This window comes from Cryptomeria japonica, chromosome 8 (assembly GCF_030272615.1).
Source record: "Cryptomeria japonica chromosome 8, Sugi_1.0, whole genome shotgun sequence".
Classification (NCBI taxonomy): Eukaryota; Viridiplantae; Streptophyta; class Pinopsida; order Cupressales; family Cupressaceae; genus Cryptomeria; species Cryptomeria japonica.
This window is the reverse complement of record NC_081412.1, coordinates 122120159-122147668: the sequence shown is the minus strand read 5'-3', so window position 1 is coordinate 122147668 and position 27510 is coordinate 122120159. Positions and strand designations below refer to the sequence as shown.

At 37.8% G+C, this 27510-nt stretch overlaps 1 protein-coding gene across 1 annotated transcript in view; it reads right to left on the bottom strand.

Annotated features, from left to right (window-relative positions):
* Nucleotides 1-27510, bottom strand: part of LOC131041614 (beta-amylase 2, chloroplastic) — a 181174-nt gene that overhangs the window by 61956 nt on the left and 91708 nt on the right. Inside the window, exons 4-5 of the mRNA XM_057974746.2 lie at nt 17891-18085; nt 16491-16655 (exon numbers count right to left, since the gene is read on the bottom strand). Coding sequence (XP_057830729.2) covers nt 16491-16655; nt 17891-18085 — 360 coding nt within the window. The remainder of the gene's footprint in view (nt 1-16490; nt 16656-17890; nt 18086-27510) is intronic.

Genomic DNA, 27510 nt, shown 5'->3' with positions numbered 1-27510 from the left:
CCTTGTGCCAAAATGTCCAAGTAATCAGTGTGAAAACACAAAAAACTAAATAAAAAGTACTTGGTGCAAAATCTGAAAAAAAAAGTGCATGGATAGCTAAGAGCTCTTAAAGACCTTTCTAATGTCACAAATATCATGAAAAACGAAGGAACTGGCCAAAAGATATGAGCTTGAGAGCTGAAAATGAACATTTGACTTTGATAGGTGATACAATGTACCAACAACAAAAACTGAGAAAACTACCTGCACCACTGGAAAGTTCTCATAATCAACTTTCCAACAATATCTCATTTGCCGAATTTCAATACCGTATCCCTAAGTTATGCCAAAAAAACTCCTTTACAACAAATGTGGGCTAGGAGACCAAGTGATGAGGTTATTCATACTACTGATGTTAGCATGATGTTAACAAAAAAGATTTGTTGCTTGCTATAGAATATTTCTTGCAAGTGATGAGAAAATGCCCAATTGCTAGAAAAGTGTCATCTCAACAAAAAACAAATGCAATATTCCCACAGAAATGAAATATTCGTTGGATGGTGACTGTAATGCCAATGGTGATAGAAAACAACAAAAAATGCTCGAAAAAGTGACAATTGTCAGAGAAAGCCAAAACTTTGTGAGCATGCAATATGACGTTAGCATGCAAGAGGATTGCTGAATCTAGGGTTTGACATAGCAAAAAGACCAGCTGCATAAATTAAAAATGCAAGTCAAAACTGAAAAAGCTAGTCAGAATAAGCACTAGCAAACCTTAGAATTTTCACTACTATAGAAAAAAAACAACTTCAAGTCTTCAGAAACAAAACTCTGCCAAAGTAGTTGGTCTGTAAACTGACAAAGTGTAATATGTGCCCAATATGTGAAAGTTGTTGAACCATGCTATATTAAAAAATTCAGACCTGGTCATGAACAGAGGAAACCTAGGAGGAATCAAAAAATTGTCATTGGGTATGAGAAAACAGTTGTCCAAAACCTTAATCGTCCCAAGAGAAACAAGGTCAATGATGTCCCACCCAAGGAAAACAATAGCAAGAGGCTGTAAAATATAAAGATTGCTACCAACGATTAAAATCACCACTAAAACAAAAATCAATCTCTCGAAAAAGAAAAATAAACTTTGAGTTGTCAAGAATGAATCGCAGGTGTGAACAAAAGGCATCATCGTGTAAAAATTCTTGAAACACGACATAGAGAAAAATGGATGACGTTGAACTTGGTTAAGAACCAGATGCTTTGTCGATGAGGGAGCACATGGTTCCACGTCACATGCAGCCCAAAAGAAGAGGTTGGCAACCAATAAATCATGGGAATTTGGAAATGGGAGCAGTAAATGGGCAACAAAAGATGAAATGCACTTGCCAAGATTTTCAATCATAGCTCGATAATGTGCTTTTCTATATTAAATGGATGAGAAAAACCAAAGCCCAACAAAAAAACTTGCCAGATCCTACATAGAAAAGAAGCCCACATGCAAAAAAAGATGACACCTACAAATCAATCCCATCATCTTAAGAGTCACTAAAAATCCCAAAAATACATTGTTAAGAAAAGAAACAGCCATAAGACGGAGTTTGAGCCACTCAAGATGATGGTCATAAAAAAACACCACAATCCAAACCAAATCTCATCGCTGAAAAACTTCAGCAGCATTAACAAGACAGTCGGCAAAGAAAACAATGTAGATCAAAAACCCTAACGATACCATAAAGAATTTACCAGCAAGTGCATAAATCGCTTGAAAACCAAAAAAACAATAGTCAAGAATGCAAAAAATCACACTAGGAAATCCAGATTAGACAAAAACCTAAAAAAACAAGCTGACAAAGCCGCCAAAATTTGCACACATTGCCTGCACAAAAGAGTATATGGCTTCATATAGCCATACGGATCTATACGACTATACGGAATCCGCACAACATATGAATGTTGATCTTCAAAATTTGTGCAAGCCTAAAACAAATTGGCAAAATTTTCAACTATTCCAATTCCGACATTTGGATAGATGATTGTTTGCCGATACAAGTGATAAATTAAATACAGGAAATAATAATGTACATGACAATGCATACCAAACACTGCAGTAAAATATATCTTTATTCGCACATGCAATTATTACAGAGAAGAGACTAGAGATGGTCGGCCAAGGATTACAATAGACCCGACCATACCATCCTACCTTGCTTGGCAATACACAATATACTTAAAGAATCCGACAGTTGCCAAGAGGTCAACAACCGTCAACCAATCGACACCTAACTACCAGAGAGTGACAACCCACTTAATACAAATAATTAATACTTGAGTAGATAACAAATATTATCAAATATAACAATAAGAAGTTTATGCCAACTACAATGATCTATAGGTCTTTTTGGTTGTTCTAAATGCAATGGTTAGGTCTATTTAGCTCCACAATTCACTAAAAATTTATCCAATTCTAGATCTCTCAAAAAATGCACAAAGAATTGCAAATATGGAGCTTTGAAACCAGTTGGAGTTGATCCCTCAAACCTCACAACTCCCGAAGATCACCTGTAATCAAACACTTGTCACACAAAGAAAAAAACTAGGCTATGGAGGCCAAAAACTTGATCCAGAAAGATGAATCATATTGATTATACAAACACCTTGAATTGAGAAATAATAATACAATGAATCCTTATAAAGGAAACCTAAAAGCAACCCTAAGAAAACCCTAGGTGAGGATAGAACTAGATCATGATATTTGTCACCATCATATGACTTGAGACACCAAAAAAAGAACATGACTTAAGTAAGCTTAAGCACTAGAATACTAGATTACTCTACAATTTGTTCATAAAAAGGGATTAAAAACAACAAATGTAGAAAACAAACCAAAAAAAATGAAAGAAAATGTTTCAAAATAGGAAAAAAATCTAATCAAACTTACATCAACTTGATGGTGGGTTGCTCCAAATCAACGGTGGACTCTTCCAAACAATCCAAAGGCTCCTTTAGATGTCTCAAGGACTGCCACAAACCTACCCAAATTTTATTCAATCAACATTTGCTGCTCAAATTATGTGTTGATTTTTGTTTCAATGGCATGTGATTCAGCTCCAATATATGCTCATTTTCTCTTCCTTGTGCTTGCAAATTAAATAAATGTGTTTTGAAAGTGTTAGAGGTCATTTTAGAGTGTTGTGTTTCACGTTTTTTTTGGAAAAAAAGACTTATTTTCTCTTCATTGTGCTTGCAAATGAAATTAATGTGTTTTGAGAGTGTTAGAGGTCATTTTAGAGTGTTATTTTTGAGGTTTTTTTAATTTTTATTCTTTATTTCTATTTTTCCCACCTGACTTAGATGATCGAGTCTCAATGATGAGACTCACCGGGTTTGGCAATCTAGTCATTTGACCAAACTCGTGGGGTACCTAGGTCCTAAGGCTATAGGCCTCGGTTCACTTTTCTAACCTCAAGACTTGCCAAGTCTAAGCAAATCTGAATCCCTTAACTATTTTCATGATGATGCAAAGGTGACAAAAGACCTCTTCAATGGATCAAGAGACTTTCCCCTTTGTCAAATCAAAGGATTTGAAAGTAGCTATGGCAAGATCCCCTCATATGAGTGGGCAAGGGAATTTTTCTCTAGTGTTTGTGTCCTAGAAGCAAGACCACCTTCAAAACAAGCATTTTGAATTAAACTTTTTATCTCTTTGAGAGTTTAAAATGACTTTGAAGTTTGAAATATATATATATATAGAATCTTAATGAAATTTCGGTTTTGTCAAGTGCAATGGTGGAATTGTTTTGGGAAGAAAGCCAAAAATTCCCAAAAACCTACAAGGATGGTTATGTGTTTTTTAAGCCAAACATGCAATTCATTTGCTTGTGATCATTCTTGGAATGTGTTTCAACACTAGTCAATAGTTGAAGAATGATTTGGTGTTTGTTCACCACAACCTCCACTTTTGACTCAAAAAAAAATTGAGGTTAGAAAATTTGCAATTCTACTCCTAAACTACTCTTCTTTTTAATTTGCAATTCTACTCCTAAACCACTCTTCTTTTTAATTTGCAATTCTAATATTTATTGGATGTGTCATAAACTTATGCATTCAATTTTATTATATCAAGAAGCATTGAGGACAATTAGTTGATTAACCTTGACAAGATCAATAAAAATTCAAAGTGGAACACAAATGATGAGCCGATTTTGGATGATGAGGACCTAGCCATCTTTAAGGAGGTTTATGGTCAACAAGAGATCAATCAATTTCAGAGCATAGACCCTCAAGCATCAACATCACAATCTATATCCCAATAGCCAATCGTAGCAACTAGTCTCATAGTCCCCCTCCCTATTTTGTTACTTTGTAGGTTAACTTTGTATTTTGTAGTTTGTAATTAATTTCACAGTTCAAACCTTGGAAGTGAAACCATGCAATATAATCAACAAATTTTGAAGAAAATCCATAATTCATGGTGTGCACTCTCGTTTTGTTTCATTTTCTGTCCTTTGCAATTCATTTGGCATGAAATTAAAAATAACAGTTTTACTCTCTATGTTTTGAAATTTTTGCTTCTTCTAATTTCCTGAGATTTGCCTAATTAAATCCCAGTTATTTAAAAAGTTCCTTATCTTTTGATTTGCTAAGTTATTCCCAAGAAATATTTTTGCGACTGTGCCTCCCCTGCACCTATGGAGGTTGGGTTGAAGTTGTTAATGTATGATGATTCATCACCAATCAATGAATCATTTTAAAAACAATTGGTGGGCAGTTTGATATATCTTGCATCCACAGGACACTATAGGTTATCTCTCTTAATTTTTAGCCCCACTAAAGTGTGATCATTGGTGACCAATAAAATGCATGTTTCAATATGTCAACGATACTCTGACTTTGGCAGTCTCTATCAAAATATAGATGATTTCAGGTCGGCAAGACATACAACCTCTAATTTGTTGAATGTAATGTCCCCTTCTCACTGATGTTCTTGCAGAGGTCCATTAGCCTATTCCTGAGACCCGTAGGCTAGGTGGAATGAGTAATCAGGGTCTAGCATCGATGAAACGAAGACTTACTATTTTTAGTAAGTCAGGGGATGACCGTTCTGGTGCCATTGTCCGACCGAACACTCCTTGCTTTGCCTCTGGACGCGATGATCATATTTTTCTGAGCATTAATTCTTGACTTACTATTTTTAGTAAGTGGCTGGGTGGCACATTTCTATTTTTGGCAGTAGTCAGGGGTTTGAATTCTGCAGCAGTTTGTGGTCGTCCGGGTTCAGTTTCATCTTGGAGGTGATAATAATCAGTGCGGGAGATATTTGCAACATAATTAAATATTATTTCCTTTCCTAAGGTTAATATTTAATTAATCTATTTATTGGATGCTGGTTTATTAAATTTGGGATTAATGCCTGTTTAATCCTAAGTTGGGCGAAATTCAATTATTTTATGGGATGTGAAATGTTTTTTTTAAAAGGGGATATTATTTCACTTTACATCGCCATTTTTGTGCCTAAGTGTCCAACGTGGGTCCTCCCCCTCTCTTGGGCGTGACTTTTGACTTAGGGAGTTGGGCGCTACTCTTGGGTCCACATGAAAGTGGAATGAAATTCAAATGCAAGCGTGGAATTTGGAGGGATGTCATTTGGATTTGAAGAATGAAGTTATAAATATGAGGCTTGGGTTCCCATTTGCACCATCTTGAAAATCTGTAATGTTATGCTGCCGGATTGGCAACAGAACTTGAGGCTTCGGAGTGCGTCTCCCTAGTGCTACCCGGTTTCGTACTTGAAATACAGTACCTAGCTGTGCCTTGTATTCTCCTATCGCTTTCAGAGCTTTGCCATAGACATCTTGGTGTTGCAACGATTCTGGACTTGCTGGTTTTCACTGTGGCTGAAACACATTTTTGCTCACATCTCTCTGTTGGAGCGGCTGATAGTTATGGGTATTATTCCTATCTTCCTTCCCAGCACTGGCAAATAAGTTTGTAAGTTTTTAGCCCATTTGTTTGAGTATTGATTTAATTGTGCAAAATCGAAATTCCTAGTCTAGGCGTGGGTTTTTTGGGTTGCATTGGGATGCGTGCAAAATAAAAAGAGGGTTGTTTGGGGTGTGGCTGTGATTGGTTGTCATTGTATTGGATGTATGGTGGGATTGGGCTTGATTTGAGTCAATTCGGGTAAGCATTGAGTGAGTTATGAGTATTTTCATGTTTTCATGGGCTGCTGGAACTGTACTTTCAGCCTGCAGAGCAGTGTAACAGAAAATTACAGTATTGTGTAGAAATCTGCAGTTAATCTTCTCATCTCATCTACTTATTGTAAGGATTGTTTCAGTAGTACTGAGCATCCCATTCTATCTGCTTATTTTTGTACTTCCCACTGCATAAGTGGAAGAGGCTGGCTTGCCGCCTTCTCAGTTTTGTAATTCAGTTTCCGTTGATAAATAGTCCTCCCGCTGAAATATGCGGTAGAGTGATGTTTTAATGTAATGTCCTCCCGCTGAATAAGTGGTCGAGTGATAAAGTTCAATGTTTTGGTCCTCCCGCTGAAATATGCGGTAGAGTGATTGTTAATGTAATGTCCTCCCGCTGAAATACGCGGTAGAGTGATTGAACTTCTATTTCTTGTAATAGTTCCCTTGGTCGGTTTACCGCCAAGAAGTTTAGTTTCTATCCTGCTGGATAAGCAGAAGGGGATGGCTTGCCGCCCATGCAGTTGTAATGTTCAGTTTGTTTATTGATGCTGACGATCCTCGAAACACCGTATGCTCTCACCCTCCCAGTCTGGGCTCTCGGTGAACAAAAGGTGTAAGGGTTCCCTTTAGTTGTTTTGCTTATTACTCTAACCTTAACGGGTAATTGTTGTGGATGAATTGCTATTGGCCTGAAAAAACAAAAAAAAATTAGTGGGATATTACAGTGGTATCAGAGCTGGTTTTCCTGCCAGCCTGTGAGAGTCAGTGGGTTCAGAAGTCTCCATGAGTGACAGAGACGTCAGACACTACAACAGAGAACAGAAGAGACAGCAGTTTCAGGTTCCTATAGTGCCCGAAGAGGACACATTTTCAGAAGTACTGAGGAACAGAGGGAAGAATTTAGATACCTCAGATTCAGTGGATTCAATGGCAGATAAGACTGCAGAAACAAATGAGGCACCCGACAAGAAGGCAGAGAGGCAATTCAATGCCATGATGGACATGATGTCATTACTGCTGTCAAAGCTCAACCAGAACGTTGTTGGGACCCCTAATCAGCCCAACAATGGACCGGAAGCCAGCACTTCTAACATTCCTGTAAGCAATGGGAATGGGAGCAATAACGGGAGTAACAATGGAGGTTCAGCCCCAAGGCCTTTACAACCTGTCTTTTTGCCCAAAGAAGTACAACAAGCTGAAACAGAGATACCCACAGCTGATGAGATAAGAAATAGCTACATGGAGTATGCTTCCCTTCCTGGTGAGATCCGAGATATCCTAACTCTGGATCAATTCATGAATCAGAAAATGAAAAGAGGACGGAGGAATGACTACAAGTCTGCTGCCCCAAGAGATTTCCAGCAAGCTCTTGGAAGAGTGACCTTAGCACACTTTGATGGGAGCGCTAAGGGTACTGCTAGAGCATGGGTACAGAAGTTGGACAATTACTTGTCCTTGAGACCGATGCCGGAGGAGGATGCCATCAAGTTTGCTACCTTGCACTTGGATGGAGTGGCCCACGAATGGTGGTACCATGGGTTGGTCACCCTTGGTCACAACTTAGTCACCACCTACGCTGATTTCACCAACAAGCTAATTGAGAGATTTGACACCAGGGATCCAGAGGTGAAGTTTAGAGAACTTGCACAACTGAGGCAACAAGGTTCCTTGGACACTTACGTGACTGAATTCCAAAACCTGTCAGTCATGGTGAGTAGCATCTCAGAGAAGCGACTGGTTGTCCTTTTCACTGAAGGACTTGAAGAACCATTGAGAGGATGGGTCAAAGCTTTTGATCCGCCCACACTGGCAGAAGCTATAAAAAAATCCAGAAGTATGGAGTTGGCTGCCCCTAAGAGTAAAATTCAGTCCAAGCCTTTCCCTTTCAGAAAGGATAAAAAGAAGTTCACTAATCAGACCAAGAGGTTCCCTCCGCGAATGGATGATGGGCTCCGTCAAGAGCTCCGGAGAAAGAATCTATGCTATTCTTGCAGAGAACCGTGGGTTCCCGGGCATAGGTGCCATGGAAAGGGGAATTTACATCAAATGGAAGGCTATTCTGGAGATGGATCAGATTCTGAAATTTCAGAACAGCAGACTGAAGTTGAGGACAGCGAGTATGAAGAGGCTCTTGAAGGGCCCGAATTTGGGTCAGAAGATAGAGGAGTAGTTGCTCAACTCTCGAGCATTCATAAGAATGAGTCTTTCAGAGTTCGGGGTGTGATCGGAGAGCATCGTGTCATAGCTCTCATTGACACGGGTGCAACACACAACTTCATTGATGAAAGAATTGTTGCAAAAAAGGGACTAGTGGCGGAGGAAGTTGAGGGCTTCAAAGTCATGGTAGCAGATGGCTCCACTATATCCTGTAATAGAATGATTTCCAACATGTCTCTGAAGTTGGGAAATCATGAAATCAGAGATGATTTCTTTGTGGTAAGCATTGGAGGGACTGATGATGCAATCCTCGGGATTCAATGGTTGAGATCTCTTGGTGAGATCACACTAAACCTACAAACCATGGAGCTGAAATTCATGTCCGAAGGGAAAAAGGTAGTTTTGAGAGGAATGTCGCATGGGGGACTTAAGGTTGTATCCTTGAAAAGAATGGAGAGGCTGATCCGCCATAATCAGGTGGAGTGGGCAGCGGAGTGTTTGATAATGCCTTCCAATCCATTGGTGGATAAGGGCAATTATTCCTCAGACATTTCAGCAATGGTCAAAGATAAGAGCAATATTGTGGTAATACCTTCAGAACCACAACAAGAGCACAGAAAGTATCCTGAAGACATTCAAGCTTTGATAACTAAGAGAAGCAAGGTGTTCGAAAAGCCACCTCCTGGTAGACCTCCTGAAAGAGGTGCTGAACACATTATTGAGCTTGAGGAAGGAGCTAAGCCAGTCATGACTACTCCTTACCGATACCCCAAAAAGCAGAAAGATGAGATCGAGAAAGCAATTCAGGAATTGCTTGACATGGGTTACATCCGGCCTAGCAAAAGTCCCTTTGCTTCGGCTGTTGTTCTAGTGAGAAAGAAGGATGGGACCATGCGCATGTGTGTGGATTATAGATCGCTGAATCAGAAGACCATCAAGAATCGGTATCCTATTCCGAGGATTGATGAGCTCATTGATGAGCTACATGGGGCAGTGTTCTTTTCCAAAATTGACCTCAGATCGGGGTACCATCAGATTAGGATGAGAGCTTCAGATGTGGAGAAGACTGCTTTCAGGTGCCACTTTGGGCACTTTGAGTTCTTAGTCATGCCCTTTGGGTTGACGAATGCTCCTGCTACATTCCAGTCATGCATGAACAGGATCTTCCACGAACAGTTGAGGAAGTTTGTGTTGATATTTTTTGATGACATCCTGATTTTTAGCAGATCATGGAAAGAGCATCTTCAGCAGTTGGATGAAGTGTTGGGCATACTAGAATCTGAATCCCTGTTCGCCAAGGAATCCAAGTGTGAATTTGGGATGGAAGAGTTGCTCTACCTGGGTCACATCATCAGTGCAGGTGGTGTGAAGGTAGACCCTGAAAAGATTAGGGCTATCATCGATTGGCCTACTCCCGAAAACATAACACATCTGAGAGGATTTTTGGGATTGTGTGGATTCTATCGGAGATTTGTAAAGGGATATTCTCAGTTGGCTGCCCCCCTTACAGATCTTACCAAGAAAGGGGCCTTTGAGTGGTCTGAGAAGGCACAGACAACATTTGAGCAGTTTAAGAGGATCATGAGCTCCTGCCCGGTTTTAGCATTACCCGATTTTACCAGGCCATTTGAACTACAATGTGATGCGTCTGGAGAAGGTGTTGGTGCGGTCCTCATGCAGGATAAGCACCCTATAGTTTTTGAGAGCAGAAAGTTGAGAGGTCCTGAGAGACTATACTCCATTTATGACAAGGAAATGCTTGCCATAATGCATGCACTTGCAAAATTCAGACAATATTTGGTGGGAAGTAAGTTCATTGTCAAGACTGACCACAATAGTCTTAAGCACTTCATGCACCAGAAGGATCTGAATGAGAGACAGCAGAAATGGGTGAGTAAGCTACAAGCTTACGACTTCGATATTGAGTATGTAAAGGGGAAAAACAATGTGGTAGCAGATGCCTTATCACGGAGGCCCCATTTGAGCTCACTCTGCGAGCTTACTGCTGGTTGGAAAGAGTTGTTGCTTGCTGATTATGCCAAAAATCAGTTTGCAATCAGTCTTGTAGAGGGTACTTTTCATGATGAAAGGTACAAATTGGTTGAAGGATTGATACTGTACAAGGGAAGAATCTTCATAGTACCTGAATCTAAGTTAAAAGAGAAGATTTTGCAGACCTTCCATGACATTCCCCTTGCTGGTCACCAAGGTTATTTCAAGACATACAGGCAGATCCGGGAGAGATTCTCTTGGAAGGGGCTTAAAAATGATGTTTTGAAGTACATTAAAGAGTGTCATACATGTCAGAAGAACAAGGATGAGCACACTCTACCTGCTGGTTTGTTACAACCCTTGCCTATTCCTGGTCAAAAATGGGAAAGTATTTCCATGGATTTCATCACGGGGTTGCCTCGGGCTCAAGGAAAAGATAGTATTTATGTAGTGGTGGACAGACTTACAAAGTTTGCTCATTTTTTCGCCATTACCAGCTCTTTTACAGCAGCACAAGTTGCTGAAGTGTTCTTCCGAGAGGTATTCAGACTGCATGGTTTACCGAAGAACATTGTGAGTGATAGGGATAGCAAGTTCCTAAGTGCCTTTTGGCAGGAAATTTTCAGATTGTGCGGAACTGTGCTCACTCCAAGCACCAGTTATCACCCCCAAACTGATGGACAGACCGAGATAGTAAATAAGTGGGTGGAAGGTTATCTCAGAAACTATGTCTCGGAACAGCAGAATACTTGGGTGAGGTGGCTTCACCTAGGGGAGTATTGTTACAATTCTTCCTATCACATGTCCATTCGGATGTCACCATTCATGGCACTATATGGTTATGAAGCTCCTAGCTTCGCAGACTTGGTATTTGGTGATAGCAGAACCCCTCAGGCGAAAGATATGATACAGCAAAGTCAGGATATTCTGAGAATCTTGAGGGACAATCTACAACATGCACAGAATCAGCAGAAGTTGTATGCTGATCAGCAGCGTATTGAGCGCACCTTTGAGGTGGGCGACATGGTTTATTTGAGGCTCCAGCCTTACAGGCAGTCTACTCTCAAGAAGAGTGGGGTTGAGAAATTGAAACCTCGATTCTATGGGCCTTTCAGAGTCAGTAGAAGGGTTGGAGAAGTGGCTTATGAGTTGGAATTACCGGCAAGCAGCAGGATCCATAATGTGTTTCATGTGTCTCGCCTTAAGAAGGCTTTGGGACATAATGTAGTTGCTTCAGCTGAGCTACCTCCACTTGATGAGGAGGGAGAGTTGGTTTTGGTTCCAGAAGCTGTCCTTGAATTCAGGGAGCGAACTTTGAGGAGAAGAGTGATCAGGGAATACTTGATCAAATGGAAGAATCTACCAGCAGAGGATGCTACGTGGGAGAATGAGGAGATTCTATTGCATCCAGCCTTACAGTTGCTTGAGGACAAGCAATTTTGGGGAGGGCGGACTGTAATGTCCCCTTCTCACTGATGTTCTTGCAGAGGTCCATTAGCCTATTCCTGAGACCCGTAGGCTAGGTGGAATGAGTAATCAGGGTCTAGCATCGATGAAACGAAGACTTACTATTTTTAGTAAGTCAGGGGATGACCGTTCTGGTGCCATTGTCCGACCGAACACTCCTTGCTTTGCCTCTGGACGCGATGATCATATTTTTCTGAGCATTAATTCTTGACTTACTATTTTTAGTAAGTGGCTGGGTGGCACATTTCTATTTTTGGCAGTAGTCAGGGGTTTGAATTCTGCAGCAGTTTGTGGTCGTCCGGGTTCAGTTTCATCTTGGAGGTGATAATAATCAGTGCGGGAGATATTTGCAACATAATTAAATATTATTTCCTTTCCTAAGGTTAATATTTAATTAATCTATTTATTGGATGCTGGTTTATTAAATTTGGGATTAATGCCTGTTTAATCCTAAGTTGGGCGAAATTCAATTATTTTATGGGATGTGAAATGTTTTTTTTAAAAGGGGATATTATTTCACTTTACATCGCCATTTTTGTGCCTAAGTGTCCAACGTGGGTCCTCCCCCTCTCTTGGGCGTGACTTTTGACTTAGGGAGTTGGGCGCTACTCTTGGGTCCACATGAAAGTGGAATGAAATTCAAATGCAAGCGTGGAATTTGGAGGGATGTCATTTGGATTTGAAGAATGAAGTTATAAATATGAGGCTTGGGTTCCCATTTGCACCATCTTGAAAATCTGTAATGTTATGCTGCCGGATTGGCAACAGAACTTGAGGCTTCGGAGTGCGTCTCCCTAGTGCTACCCGGTTTCGTACTTGAAATACAGTACCTAGCTGTGCCTTGTATTCTCCTATCGCTTTCAGAGCTTTGCCATAGACATCTTGGTGTTGCAACGATTCTGGACTTGCTGGTTTTCACTGTGGCTGAAACACATTTTTGCTCACATCTCTCTGTTGGAGCGGCTGATAGTTATGGGTATTATTCCTATCTTCCTTCCCAGCACTGGCAAATAAGTTTGTAAGTTTTTAGCCCATTTGTTTGAGTATTGATTTAATTGTGCAAAATCGAAATTCCTAGTCTAGGCGTGGGTTTTTTGGGTTGCATTGGGATGCGTGCAAAATAAAAAGAGGGTTGTTTGGGGTGTGGCTGTGATTGGTTGTCATTGTATTGGATGTATGGTGGGATTGGGCTTGATTTGAGTCAATTCGGGTAAGCATTGAGTGAGTTATGAGTATTTTCATGTTTTCATGGGCTGCTGGAACTGTACTTTCAGCCTGCAGAGCAGTGTAACAGAAAATTACAGTATTGTGTAGAAATCTGCAGTTAATCTTCTCATCTCATCTACTTATTGTAAGGATTGTTTCAGTAGTACTGAGCATCCCATTCTATCTGCTTATTTTTGTACTTCCCACTGCATAAGTGGAAGAGGCTGGCTTGCCGCCTTCTCAGTTTTGTAATTCAGTTTCCGTTGATAAATAGTCCTCCCGCTGAAATATGCGGTAGAGTGATGTTTTAATGTAATGTCCTCCCGCTGAATAAGTGGTCGAGTGATAAAGTTCAATGTTTTGGTCCTCCCGCTGAAATATGCGGTAGAGTGATTGTTAATGTAATGTCCTCCCGCTGAAATACGCGGTAGAGTGATTGAACTTCTATTTCTTGTAATAGTTCCCTTGGTCGGTTTACCGCCAAGAAGTTTAGTTTCTATCCTGCTGGATAAGCAGAAGGGGATGGCTTGCCGCCCATGCAGTTGTAATGTTCAGTTTGTTTATTGATGCTGACGATCCTCGAAACACCGTATGCTCTCACCCTCCCAGTCTGGGCTCTCGGTGAACAAAAGGTGTAAGGGTTCCCTTTAGTTGTTTTGCTTATTACTCTAACCTTAACGGGTAATTGTTGTGGATGAATTGCTATTGGCCTGAAAAAACAAAAAAAATTTAGTGGGATATTACATTGAATGCAGCCCAGGCATCGGTCTGCCCTATATATATCAATTCGATCTTATATGTATCCTATATTTGATCTGCAGATTATATGCACCCACAGTATGTTGTCTTCGTTTCTAGTTCAGTTAGATTTGATCTGACACAAAATGGTTTTGCACGATCTATTGTAAGTATATTTTTGTTTGCAATCTATGTTCTTTATATTCTTGGATGAGAGTCGTATCTCCCTGAGGAGATACGACTTCTCATGAAGTATCGTGCCCTTCCAGTAAGGGTGACGAGCCATAACAAATATTATTAGTTTCTCAGTTACCGGTTCTTACCAAAAATGGCCGGCTCCTGGTCCTGGTTCATGCCCGGTCCTGGTCCGAACCTGGTTCGACCTGGGTCCCACCCGGGTCCTGCCTAGGCGGCTGGGTTCCCTGCGTGGCAGGACCCACAGGGAACCCAACCGCCTGGGCAAGACCCGGGTGGGACCCAAGTCAAACCAAGGGGGACCCGGGTGAACCCAAGCCCGTGGGTTCCCAAAAACGGGGCCCACGAGTTAGAAAACAAAGAAAAACAATTAAAAAACAATTTTTTTAATCTTATTTTAACATTTTGAAGCTTGAATCAGTTGAAACTTGAAACTTGAATATTATCTTTTTTGCAAATTATGAATATGATATTACATTTATGATTTACGATATATCAATATCAGAATATTTATTGGCATTGGCAATTATGGATTTATGATTTATGATTTATCTGTTATCATTTATGTATCATTGTATGGGAAAGTTACATTGTATGTTTGAACTGTGAACATATATAATTTCGATGTTTGAAGTTTGAAAATATATATGTAAAAAAAAAACTAAAATATATATATATATATATATGTGTGTGTGTGTGTGTGTGTGTACGGACGAACCTGTACCCGTGCCAAAAAAAAAAATTGTCGAATCCACAAATCCGTACCCGAATCCGAACCTGATTCCGAACCGGAACCGGTAACTTAGATTAGTTTATTAACATTATATTAATATTAATGTTATTTATGTTATATTTACTTAGTTACATAATAATGTTTTTTTTTTTATAGGTAATAGGCCGTAGCCGCAATATTTTTGAATTATTATTATTATTATTATTATTATTATTATTATTATTATGTTTGATTAGATTGACCCAGGACCTTCCCCATTATGGAAGGCCAAGAGTCACAACTTAGAGTTCCACTTTTAGATGTCCCTATTGAGAGTTGAACTTGAGTCTCCACAGTGAGAACCCAATGTTTTAACCAGTTAAGCTCAACCCCTTCAACCGTTACATAATAATGTTATTAATTAAATATAGTAATAATTATTATTATCTAATCAATTTAACCATAATAATAATAAATAACATAATGATATATATTATTAAATGTTGAAGGCCTTAAGGCCAATTTAAAATTTAATTTTATCCGACTGAAGCTATAAATCATCAACATAATTGGGCCAATCAATTCATACTCAAAGATCAACAAACAACTATATTCTCTCTTTGAGTTTAGGAGTTGTTTTGCAGTAGATTAAGCTTCAACAAACTGTAGCTTTATCTTCCACTAAAACAATGCAACTGTAGCTTTACAAAGTAACTGCTACTGCCAGTTGTGAGGCAGTATGGTTATGATACTTTTTGAGTGATCTGCAACTTACTCAAAGTACAGTGACTCCACTTTTCAATGACAATCAAAGAGTCTTGTTGAGGTTAGTGAAGAACTCAATTTATAATGCTTGCACCAAGCAGACTAAGGTTAGCATCACTACATTTGACAATTGGTTAACATTGGTGATATTGATCAAACCTCTTGGTACCATTTTTCTTTCTAAATTTCAAGATAAAATTAGAGTTGTTTTTAGTTTAGTGATTTAGAGGTGGCAGGGGGAATGAGCGGGCTACATGTTAACTGTATTTCACACAAGCATGTATCGTTCATGTCATAATGTTCTAACATCACATTAGTTATGTCTATAAGATAACTTACAATGTAAGTTACAACAACCAACAAACATCCCCCTACAATAATAAATATAGGCACACATACAATGAAATATGTGCCATCCGATTCCCTCAAACTCTATGAATTCATTTTTCCTAACATTGCCAAACACAAATTCATTTGTGAGATTACAGCAAATAAGAAGTATTCAAAACCTCAAGACCGTACCAAGAAAAATGATAAAAGAGGAAAACTTTAGACTAGTTAGATTTGGAAACCTACTATTTGTGAGCTTATGTTCAAACACCATCATTCACCTATTACTCATTTCCATTGTCAGTGGACATAGCTGAATATATATGTGCTGTCAGATTCTACTATCCGTTATTGCTATTACATTGCTTACTGTTCCTATCCAACTAATCTGTCGGAAATTAGCTATACACCAGGTCGATGGTACGTCATCATGTGGTAATGAAGTCTTTATGCAAGTTTCACAAGATATGAAGATTATATATCGATGATTTTATTTGTTCTCCTTCCTCTCTAAGATGAAGACATAAAAATAACATCTTATAAAGGTAATAAAAAATAATGCCAAATATGTCCAGAAAGTGAAATTTAGAAAATTCCCCTGCTTCCCTGTTTCTCCAGTTCAGAATAGGTACAAGCCTACAAGGTGATGTTGATCCAGCAAGTATTTTTAGCAATTCACAAAGATAATCAAAAATGTTAATAGAGACTAAAAGGAAGAATATAAAAGAGAGAAATTGAAAGAAGGGACAAGATACCTGGAACTGGCCAATTCCAGGATATTTCCAACCATGCCTTTCTGGATAAGAAGGATACCTCAATTCTCCACAAGGGCCCAATCCGATTTCTATCTCAGATATAAGACCATTTTCAAATAAATCATCAAATTCCATTCGGAAACTTCTCATGTAATCAAAACAAACCTACAAAAAAAGAAAAAGAAAAACATGAATATTGCTTGTAGGAAAATTAAAAACATGAAGATGCTAACCTACTGAAGCAAATATCAGGTCTAAAAATTGATGGAGATTCCATTTTAAAAGATGATATAACATCTTTGGTTATCATAAATCTGGAGAAAACATAGATATTAGTTAGTACAATATATCTGGATAATTTGATTCGATGTGCATTTTCACAGATAACCACAAACCAAGGTTACCCAGGGACACATCCCCAGGCCAAAATCCCGTCCCCATACCGTGGATGCGGGGACGACCAGGGGACAAAACAGCTACAAAATCCATCAAAAACCTTCTCAAAACAACAAAGAACACCTCCCAACATTACCCAGCAGCAACATACACCACCAGTACCACCAAACGGCAACAAAGGGGCCAACAAATGCAGGGAATCATACCCAGCAGATCACACCAGATCTGCAAGAGGTACAACCTGTAACTGGGCCGTACCTTTCAGGCTGGAAACCACTCATACTCCTTCAAACTCACATGCTTGGGCTGAAAATGAACATCAATTGGAACGGCTAGTGTAGACTAATCAATGCCATCAATATTGGTGGTCAAACAAGGGCATCAATTGAACACAAATGTTACATGTTAAGGTTATATAATGTATATATAATATATACATTCTTTATCCATGTTTTCATATGAATATAATGTATATATGCATGTTGCATGTTTTCATATGAATATTTAAAACTTCCCTCTAAATTTTAAATTTTGCCTATATTTTATATAGCTGTCCCTGAAATTGGCAAAAAAAATCACCATCCTGGAAACGTGTCTCCCATCCCCTGCTGTCCCTGTCCCAGAAACTTGGTGTAACATAGCCACAAACAGAACTGTCCATCGTACTTAGCAATTTTGGGAACCTTGATTAGAAGAAAAAACAACATTTAACAAAATATATAATCATCCAAGTACGCGTGATTAATCTAACAACATAATTGAGTTACATGAAAAGCAATTCTTAAGATAGAAAGTCCTTATCATAAAAGGTGTGCTTTTACATTGCGCAAACGATAGGCAAACTGCAACATTATTTAAATTGTCAATCTCTACTTCTTGGATTTATTATCATCCAAAAGCCTGATTGTTAATCACAGTTTCAAGAAAAGTCTAGAACAAGAAGAAACTAAAGCATGCATGGAAAAATTATATGCTGAGAAAAATGACCAAAACTGCATTAATACCTCAAGACCTGTTCGACTTCTCAAGACTCGTTCTTTATCAATGCCCCAAGTAAGGCATTCCATATTTCGCCCACCTTCTCGATCTGTGAAAAATATATCTGGATTATGTTGTCCAATTTCCAATATCCATTTGGGTAAACTAATATTTACATCATCACCCACATTTCCTCCACATGCATGAAGTGACATAACTACCTGGTGACAAAAATTATATAAGTTAAAAAAATGGGGAAACCCAAACACATGTATTTTGAAATCAACGTCACAGTATTTCTCCAAGAAAATATAATGGGAAATTCATATGTAACCAGTCATGCCAGAGAACATTCTACTAAAAAAGTATTTAAGTGCATCGGATAGTTAAGAATCGATGAATGTAGAAACAAAAATGTCTATCAAATATTGCAGGCAAAACTTTGGAGTCAACACTTGAAGTAGCAACTCTAGATAAGTTGGTTTCACATGTTTTAAGTCCAAAATACTGCTCCTACTGCTGAATGCAATGGATAAATGAGATATATGCCACAAAAAACAAGCATGCAACAAATGTCAAGTTCTACCCTATACTTGATTTTTAAAATTTTATCCAGAATCTGTGTTTATATGCTCCTAGTTACCAAGCATAAAGAAATGATGCATAGAAAGAAAGCAAAATAATTCTGTGCAACTGCTATGGACTATCACACTTGTGCCTGCACCCAATGACAATATAGAAGGGCAAAGAATGGTACATACACATATACCTAGAAAAAAGTTAGTATCATTAACAGGAGATCTGATATAAGTAGACCACAGCACCATCTGGCTAATGGATGCCCATCATTGGAAGTTCATCGACATTAAGCACCACTAATTTGGCACTCCTACCAACTCTCCCTCCATTATCCAACAAAGTTGAATACAGCTAAATTAATATGCTGCAATTAATAAATTTTGTTCTAGTTATTTTCATTCCATCACAATTCACTTGATTGACCACTATTCCCAATGAAATTGTGAGCTACTCAATCACTCAAGTAACATAGGTTTTTATGCGTCTTCACAAGTACCCAATCACCCATCTATCTTGGGCCTTTGTCTTTTCATTGTCAATTACTTAACTCTCATTACCTTCTTTGTTCTTACACCAATGTCCAGTAACCCGACTTTCACAGGCTTTCATGAATGTATGCTTACTTAATTATAATGGACCATCATTTGGATTTCATCAATACCCATTCAACTCTAACTATCATAAGACTTCATGGATTCTAATCAATACCAAATCACCCAACTCTCATAAGTTTTCATAAACGTGCATTCCCAACTATCACGGGCCTTCATGGGTTTTAACTTTTCATCAATACCCAAGGTCCCTATCAACCATCATGGCCTGCACCGATTCTCATCAATACCCAATCACCCAACTATCAAGGCCTTTGTGAGTCTTCATAAATATCTAAATAGCATATAAGTTTCTCACTAAAACTCAATTAGTGCCAGTTATTCATTAGAATCATTCCTTTCAAGAATTTAAGTATTCGGTCATATTTAAAATCATAAATAAGAAACTAAGAAATTTTGCATGAATGGTGATATCCAATAGAACATGCAAAGTCATCACAGCTTTCCAGACAAATCAAATTTACAGTCAAATTGAAAATCAGATGCTCTCAAGACCATCTGTCAAAGAGACCACTTTAGTGAAAGTTAACACTGGTCAACATTGTTGAATACTCAATTAAATGGTCAGATTTGGTCAATGCATCAACTATTGTCAGTTCACTGATCGGTTATCTTTTTCCTTGGATTTTGTGTTGAAGACTTGGACTCTTAGTGAATTGGTCAAAATGGATCATACTAGTGAATTCTAGTGACCTATATATTAAATAGTTACCAATGCAAGATCAATCAATGAAGATACCATGCTTGTTGGCTCAATCCTGTAAGATTTATTATAGAAAATTCACAAAATCCATTTAGGTTGACTAAATGAGCAAAAATCTGGGTTTGAAGCATTGGACCTAATTTCTCTTAGCTTTGACTTTGATACCCTTCTTCCTTAATGGCCCATAACATGCTCGATAAAAGAAAGAGATCCTCCACATTTTCAATCCACACCTCAGGGAGAACAGGCAATTGATCATTCTCACACCCATCCTCAGTTTAGGAGGAAAAGTGACTGACTATTCTCAAAAGCACACCAATTATGTGCTTACCACATGTCAAAATCTCAATAATGGGACATGTATCAGATTGATAAACAAATATATCTCATCTCAACCTACCTCATTTGTATAGTTTGGATCTTAGCACAATGTTCATCATCCTGTAGTAGCTGTCTTTAGGCACTCATCAAATGTGTAGCTAGGAGCACGATGCTTCTCCTGTGTGGAGGCATGCATGTCAATATGGGAAGCATGTCAGGGTCTCAAACAAATATAGCTCAGTTCAACTTATTTCACTTGATGACAAGGATCTTATATCAGCGCCTAATATCTTTAAGAGTGTCAGCAAGAATCAATTCATCTCCTTGTCATTTGTTCTTGAATCTTCATTCATCAAAGCTCTTCGGAAAGAAAGTTAAAATACAGTGATCAAAAAGGAATGAGGTCAACAAGGTGTGAAAAGAAATTAGCAAGAGAAAGAGGAAAGGAAAGGTTGACTGGTGAGTTATTAATGCTAACTGATTCTTATTAAAGCAAATAACTGATTCTTATTAAAGCAAAACAAAGGGAAGGACAACTACTGGACCAACATCTTTCAAGGCTAGAGTTGATCCTTAAGATGAAGTTCTGCCATCAATATTATAGAAGCCAATTGCAAATCCATCTACACCCTGTACATCCAAAGTCCTCACACAAATAAAGGGCTACATTAATCCCTTCTTTGCACCTTGTCATACAAATAGACCATCTTTGGCAACCACAAGGTGAAAAACATGCTCACGAGCGAGCCAAAAAGGCCCTTGCTAATTTTTGGTTCTATTCTAGATTGCCATTCAATATTGGTAGGTCTCCATACTAATAAGGAAGGGCGGATGCAATTGTAATTGCAAGTCATGGGTTCAAAGCCCCCTCAAATGACACTTTGAGGAATGAAACGTAGAGAGATGTAGTGCAAGATGTGAAAGATGTCCTTACTAAATATAATAAGAAGTGAGCTAAGACAGGGTGCACAATCATGTTAGATAAATCAATAGGAAAAAACATACCCTTATTAATCCCCTTGTGGCATCAAACATTGGTATGGTTTTGCTAAGATATGTGGATGCATCAAATCAGATCAAATCAACACAGGCACTTCTATCTCTATTTGATTAGTGATTGTTGAGGTAGGGCCACTATCATGTCCCCATTTTTTTGTTCTCTTGCAGTGCAATTGGTGTTGGGTTGGTGTCAACAGAATCCGAGGGGTATTTTGATGTTGACAATGTGTTCAGACAGATTAATGGAGGTGAACGACACTTTTTGAAGTGATTTCGGACAACTTGTCTGGCACTTACTATTTTTTTAAGTGTTAGTTTGGACACCGATTGATCAATGGGAAGTTTTGATTGACTTGCTATTTTTAGTAGTTACTATTTATAGTAACTTCTATTTTTGGCGGCCTGCCAAAGCTTCAATCTCCTCTTAGCTTTAGTGTGCAGCATTTTCAACTTTAGGGTTTGGGCAGTTCTTGCTATTTTTAGCAAAAAGCCATTTTTTAGTAAGTGCTATTTTTAGCACTTGGTCTTGGCTTTCATTCTCTCAGCTCAGTGCAATACTTTCCACTTTTGGCCTTGGTGAGTTATAATGTTTTTAGAGAGACTTGATTTTTGTCAAATTTATTATGAAGTTACTTTATGACTTAAGTGAGGGTAATGGGTTCATGAGCTCCCCACCCTTGATCATCACCTAGTAAAGTGGTGACTTTAAGTTGTTTTAAAAGGCAAGAATAGACTTCACTAAGGGGATGCTAAGGTATAGAGCTATTTTAATATTTTAACAGATTATTATATTGCCTCCAAAGTGGACCCCAAGATTGAAAGGAAATAAAGTGTGGGAGCTCTAGGAAAAGCGATTTTGGAGGGAAATGTATTGTCCCCATTTGTGTGCCTTCCTAAGAATCAGTTATTTTCTGAGGTTCGCCTATTATCAGTGGTCCCCATAGGCTAATGTGGTGATTAGGGGGGCCTTTGAGGGTGATTCAAGGTTATTCAGCAGCTTCACCTAACCCTTTGGGTGTCTATTTCAGTACTCTCCATCTCAGTGCATCAGTTTGTTTGTGGTTAGCCTTCCAGAGGTCTTTCAGAATCTATTTATAGACACTTACTGTTTTTAGTAAGTCACTTGGATGTTTGGGTCCACACTTACTATTTATGGTAAGTCATCGAGATGGTCAAAGGGCACCACGGTTATATCCGAAAAGTTGGCAAGATCAATTGTTGGTTTGATAATTGGCATTTAGTGGAGTTTAATGATTTGATTTAATTAATTCAAGTTTATTCTAGCATTGACTTTAATATAATTAATTAAATTAAATATCTTTATGATTAAAGGGGATATAAGGGGTCAAGTGTGCATTTAATATATTAATGTCTTAAAGTATTTAATTATTATGCCAAATGGGATGCCAACTTTGGGAATATTATAAAGCAACAAAATCATTTAATATTTAATGATTTAAAAAAGCCAAATGAGGCATTGCTTTTTGGTGTGCATATAAAAAGGCAACCTTAGTGCTTTTTCATGATTATTGACCATTTGCAAATTGTTGAAGATTTTTGGAGAGCAAGAGTTTGCTGCTGAAAATCCAAACTTTTGAGAATGAAAACTCTCAAGAGGAACAGTGCCTATAGGTGTGAGACATAATCCAAGGGTACTCAGATGATAATCTCATCCAGAGATTATACTCGTCCCGTTACTAATATCGCTAATTATTCATCTATATTAATTAAATAATTTTAATTATTTAATTAATTTAATGTTATTCCTCTAGATCAATATTCATCTTTTTCATCACAAACTAATTATTCAATTTCTATCTTAATCATTTAATCAATCGACCATTCCCTCTTAAAGTTAATTAAATAATTTTATTAATCTCGATTATTTACTTTAATTAAATGATCTTTATCGTTTAATTGAAATCAATTTCTATTGTCCCAATGAATAGATTAATTTCTTTAAAATATTTAATTATCTAATTATGTCCTTCAAATTAAATAAATTTCTTAAGTTTAATTTAATTTCAAATTAACCAAACCCTCCAAATTCAAATTCATTTCATTTTCCATTAATTTCCATTTCATTTAAAATTTTTGAAAACTTAAATTCAAATCAAGTGACATTTCATTCTAATTTCCTACATCACATGTCAAATTCCTAACTGCCACTGACTTCGAGTCTAACTCTCAATCACCTTTTTCTGACTAATCAATCAATTTAGCTAACTGGTCAATGAAATCAGTCTTCAACTCAGTCAAGTCAATTAACTTTCAATCAAATTTCTTTAACTATTAAATCAATTTTGTTTGACTCACAATCAATTCAATTAACAAGCCAATCAATCCAATTGATCTCTCAATCAGATCCAGTCAAATGAGTTATTTCCTCAATCAATATCAATAATTCTCTCAATCTATTTTGTCTCAATCATTCTCAACTGTAGATCAACTCTGTTATTGAATCAATCTCAACCATTCAATTAGACCTTCAAGAATCTATAAATTCGACATCAATCCTTCATTATGAACAACGACTATCTTCAAATTCTTGTGTCATCATCTTGCAGGTTTTCATAGCTCAACTTTGAGAGCCAATCTCCCGCAAGAAGCAAAAGAACAATAGAAGCAACATACTTGGATTCAACAAGGAGTTTACAGTGTTTTAATTTGTTTTATTGTTGAATTTGCTAAGTAGGCTTTTATTGTCATTATGTTCGGATTGTAGTTAATTAAATTGGGCTTAGTGGTTACCTATTAATCTGATTAAAATGATAAATTTCCCCGTATACAACAACTTTACAGGGTTTATCAAGCATTCAAAGATTGATTGAAGGCAGATCAGGGTGGTTTATTTGCAGGTTGGAAGAGTTGATAAATCCTCAGGTTTTGACAAGCAAGTTTATGCAATATACAAGCAAGACAAAACCCTCATTTTTGCTCATATCTCCTAGGGCATCGCCTATATTGTTCTGGGTATCTTTGCAAATTAATTCCCATGGCTGGGCAATAGAGATTGTTATATACTATGCAGGTTTAAAGTGCTTCTTGAACTTATTTTGCAATTGCCAAGCAAATATTGGGATGCCATTCTTCATGTGTTTATTGTAATTTGGAGTTGTATGCTAAATGAAGGACTGTCGATGAAGTCTATTCGCTGTTGTAATCCGAATGGTCGGATCAGTGCATCACAATCCCTATATAACGAGAAGGTGTTTATACTAAAATTCATTGTTTCGACTATTCTTATTTCTGTTGTTCACTAAGGTTAGAGCATTATATGTGCATCATTGTGATTTTTTAAGTGATATTAGAGCAAAGTTTTCCTACCATCCTATTGGGAAATTCAATAATTCAGAGGTACAACAATGGATTTTAGCAAGGTTGAAGATCATATCAAGAAGAGTTATGAACAGGAAGCTATCCAAATCTTTGAAGAGTACCAAAGCATGCCTAGGGGGTTTGAAAAACAAGCTTCCTTTAATGATTCCTTAAGTTCGGTTGTAACCTTGAGCCCTGGTGAAATGGGCATGGTGAAGTACATCAAAAGAATAATGAAAGAAAAATCAAAAGTTACCCTTGAAGAAGGGTTAGTGAAGGAAGAAGAAGCACTTATTTGTGACTTGCAGCTTACAGGTGATCTTGGAGAAGATGAAAATTAGTCAGCATGCATGGAAGACTGGACTCTAAGCTCTAAAGAAAACAGAGCCACAAGTTCACTTCAGCCCTATGAGGACAAGGACGTAGGAAAGTCAGGTATCCCGTCAATACAACCCAACCAAAATAACCCATGACACAATAACCCGGTCACAATAAACCAATGACAAAACATCCCAGGGTAATAATATCCCATCTTCACAATAACCCTACGTTAAATTACCCCGGATCCAAAACAACCCATGGTGGAAAGGAGGGCCGACACATGATAATCGTTTGCATTTAGCAAGTGCATGCTATTAATCAGTGTCGAAGTCTTTAACCAATGAGTGCGTGCTAGTTTTTATCAGAATATTAGTGATGATGCCTCTTCAGTTTTTAATAAGCCAAAAAGACAAGAAACTACTTGTTTGAAACAGTTACACATTTTTGCTTCATCGACGAAGCACGAATAAAATGATCTAGCATTGTAGGGATTATTTTACAAACAAATGTTCAAGCCGATGCCATACTACAACAGGAACAAAATTCGGTGATGTGATAAGCAGTACAAAACATAATCATACTCCAAAACCTGAGATGATCACTGTCAAACACAAATTGAACAAAATGAAAGACATTGCATGCTCGACTCAAGGTTCTACGAGAAATATCATTGTTGCTTCATGTTCTAATATTTCATTACCCTTAACGGGAGCATTATTGTCAACCAGTGCATTGTCTAGAACGATTCAAAGAAAAAGATTAAGGTCTCAAGGACCACCACCAAATCCTCAGACATGACAGATCTTACCTTACCGGTTGAAAATACAATTACTGATAGAGGGGAAAGTTCTTTTTCATGATAGTAATGATGAGAATCGTTTTTTAATATTCACCACCACACAAAATTTTCAATTACTAAAAGAATTTGAAAACTGGTTCAGTGATGGTAAATTCAAAACAATGCCAAGTATATTTCAACAGTTGTACACGATCCATGGCTTGAAAACTGATGCAATATTTCCACTCGTTTTTATTCCTATGACTAACAAAACAAGAATTGCTTGTACACAAGTACTTGCAGATTTAAAACAACCTCAACCTGATCTACACCCGAAAAAGTATACTTATCGATTTTGAATTAGGTTTCGTGGGAGCTGTGTCTGAAATTTTTCCAAATGTCGATATCCGAGGATGTTTTTTCCATTTCTCTCAATGCTTGTGGAGGAAAGTTTAAGAAGAAGATCTACGAACATCTTACAGTGTTGATGAAATCTTTGCATTTGAAATCAACAAATTTACTGCATTGGTTTTCGTGCCTCAGATAGACGTAATTGATGCATTTGAAACACTTTTACAATCTCCTTATTATACAGAACATGAGGAGAATTTGCAAGGCATGATTGATTATTTTGAAGACACCCGGATTGGCAAACTAACCAGAAGAGGCAACAGACAATCACCCAAGTTTCCAATCGCAATGTGGAATTGCTACTCGACTATTCAGGATGATCTTCCCAAAACCAATAATGCTATTGAGGGATGGCACAGAGGATTTCGTAAATTGCTTCAAGCATCACACAGCTCGGTCTGGAAATTCATCAAAGCAATGAAAAAAGAACAAGGTCTAAACGAGAATAAAATAGAGAAATATATGGCCAGATGCATGGGCAACTAAGCAAGAAAAAATACTGTGATCTCAAAGCAAGACTAAAAAGACTGGTTGATGATTATGACAACCGTAACATTTTAGATTATTTAAAAGGTATCGCTCATAATTTGGCACTGTAATTGAAAATTTGAATAATAAAGTTTTTTCAGCAACATACATGTAATTTGTAAATTTTGTTTTCCTTGCTCTATAATCTTACGAGGAAATCCTGTCAACGGGTTATTTTTACCAGGGATTATTTTCACCTTGGATCATAATGACGTGGGGTTGTTTTTACATGGGTTATTTCGAATGGGTTATTGTGTCGTGGGACATTTTGACCAGGTTATTTTGTCATGCAATCGGAGAGTCACCTACGAAAGCTATAGATGAAGAGTACATGAAGATTGAAGGAGATGCTGTCAGGGAGGTTGCTGCAATCCGAAGAACAATCTTCACTTGAAAGTGTAATTTTCAGTCATGGGAAAGATGTTATTTGAGGTAATGATTACATGAGTTTCTTGGTAGGAAACTTAGAAGTTGTGCTTGATAAAATCAATGAAATGAAGGTTTCTTTGGATGATATTGTGTGTGCTTCTAACGCTGCCCCATCCTTTCTTCATTAGGAATGCATGTCATCAAGTGTGACATTTGCATATGATGAGAACAAGGAAACAATAAAGTCTATTTGTGTTTTGACACAAAATGATGATGATGATGATGATGATGATTTGTAATTGGGACTACTAATGTCCTAGTTCCAAATCAGCAAGTGTGTAGAGAAGGAGGTGAAGAAAGTCAAGTTCTTCAAGGATAGTCAGCCACTTCATCATATAAATCTGATTTTGTTCATATACCTACTGGCTCGCATAATTTGATAAGTCAATTGAAAGTCACCAAAGATAAAATTAACACTTTGATGACACCCATGGGATGATTGAAAAGAACCTTTGGAAGGTCCAACTAGAGAGGAGGCAAGGGGGACTTGGAGAGGGATATTCACAAATATAGTTGATCAAGGAAGCGATGAAGACAATGAAATCAGATTATCTACATCTTCTTTCAGATCGAGATCATCTCCTCGATCTTGCAGAGATTTATTTAGAGGCGGAAGAAAGAAGAAGTGGAATCTTACCTTAGATCTCT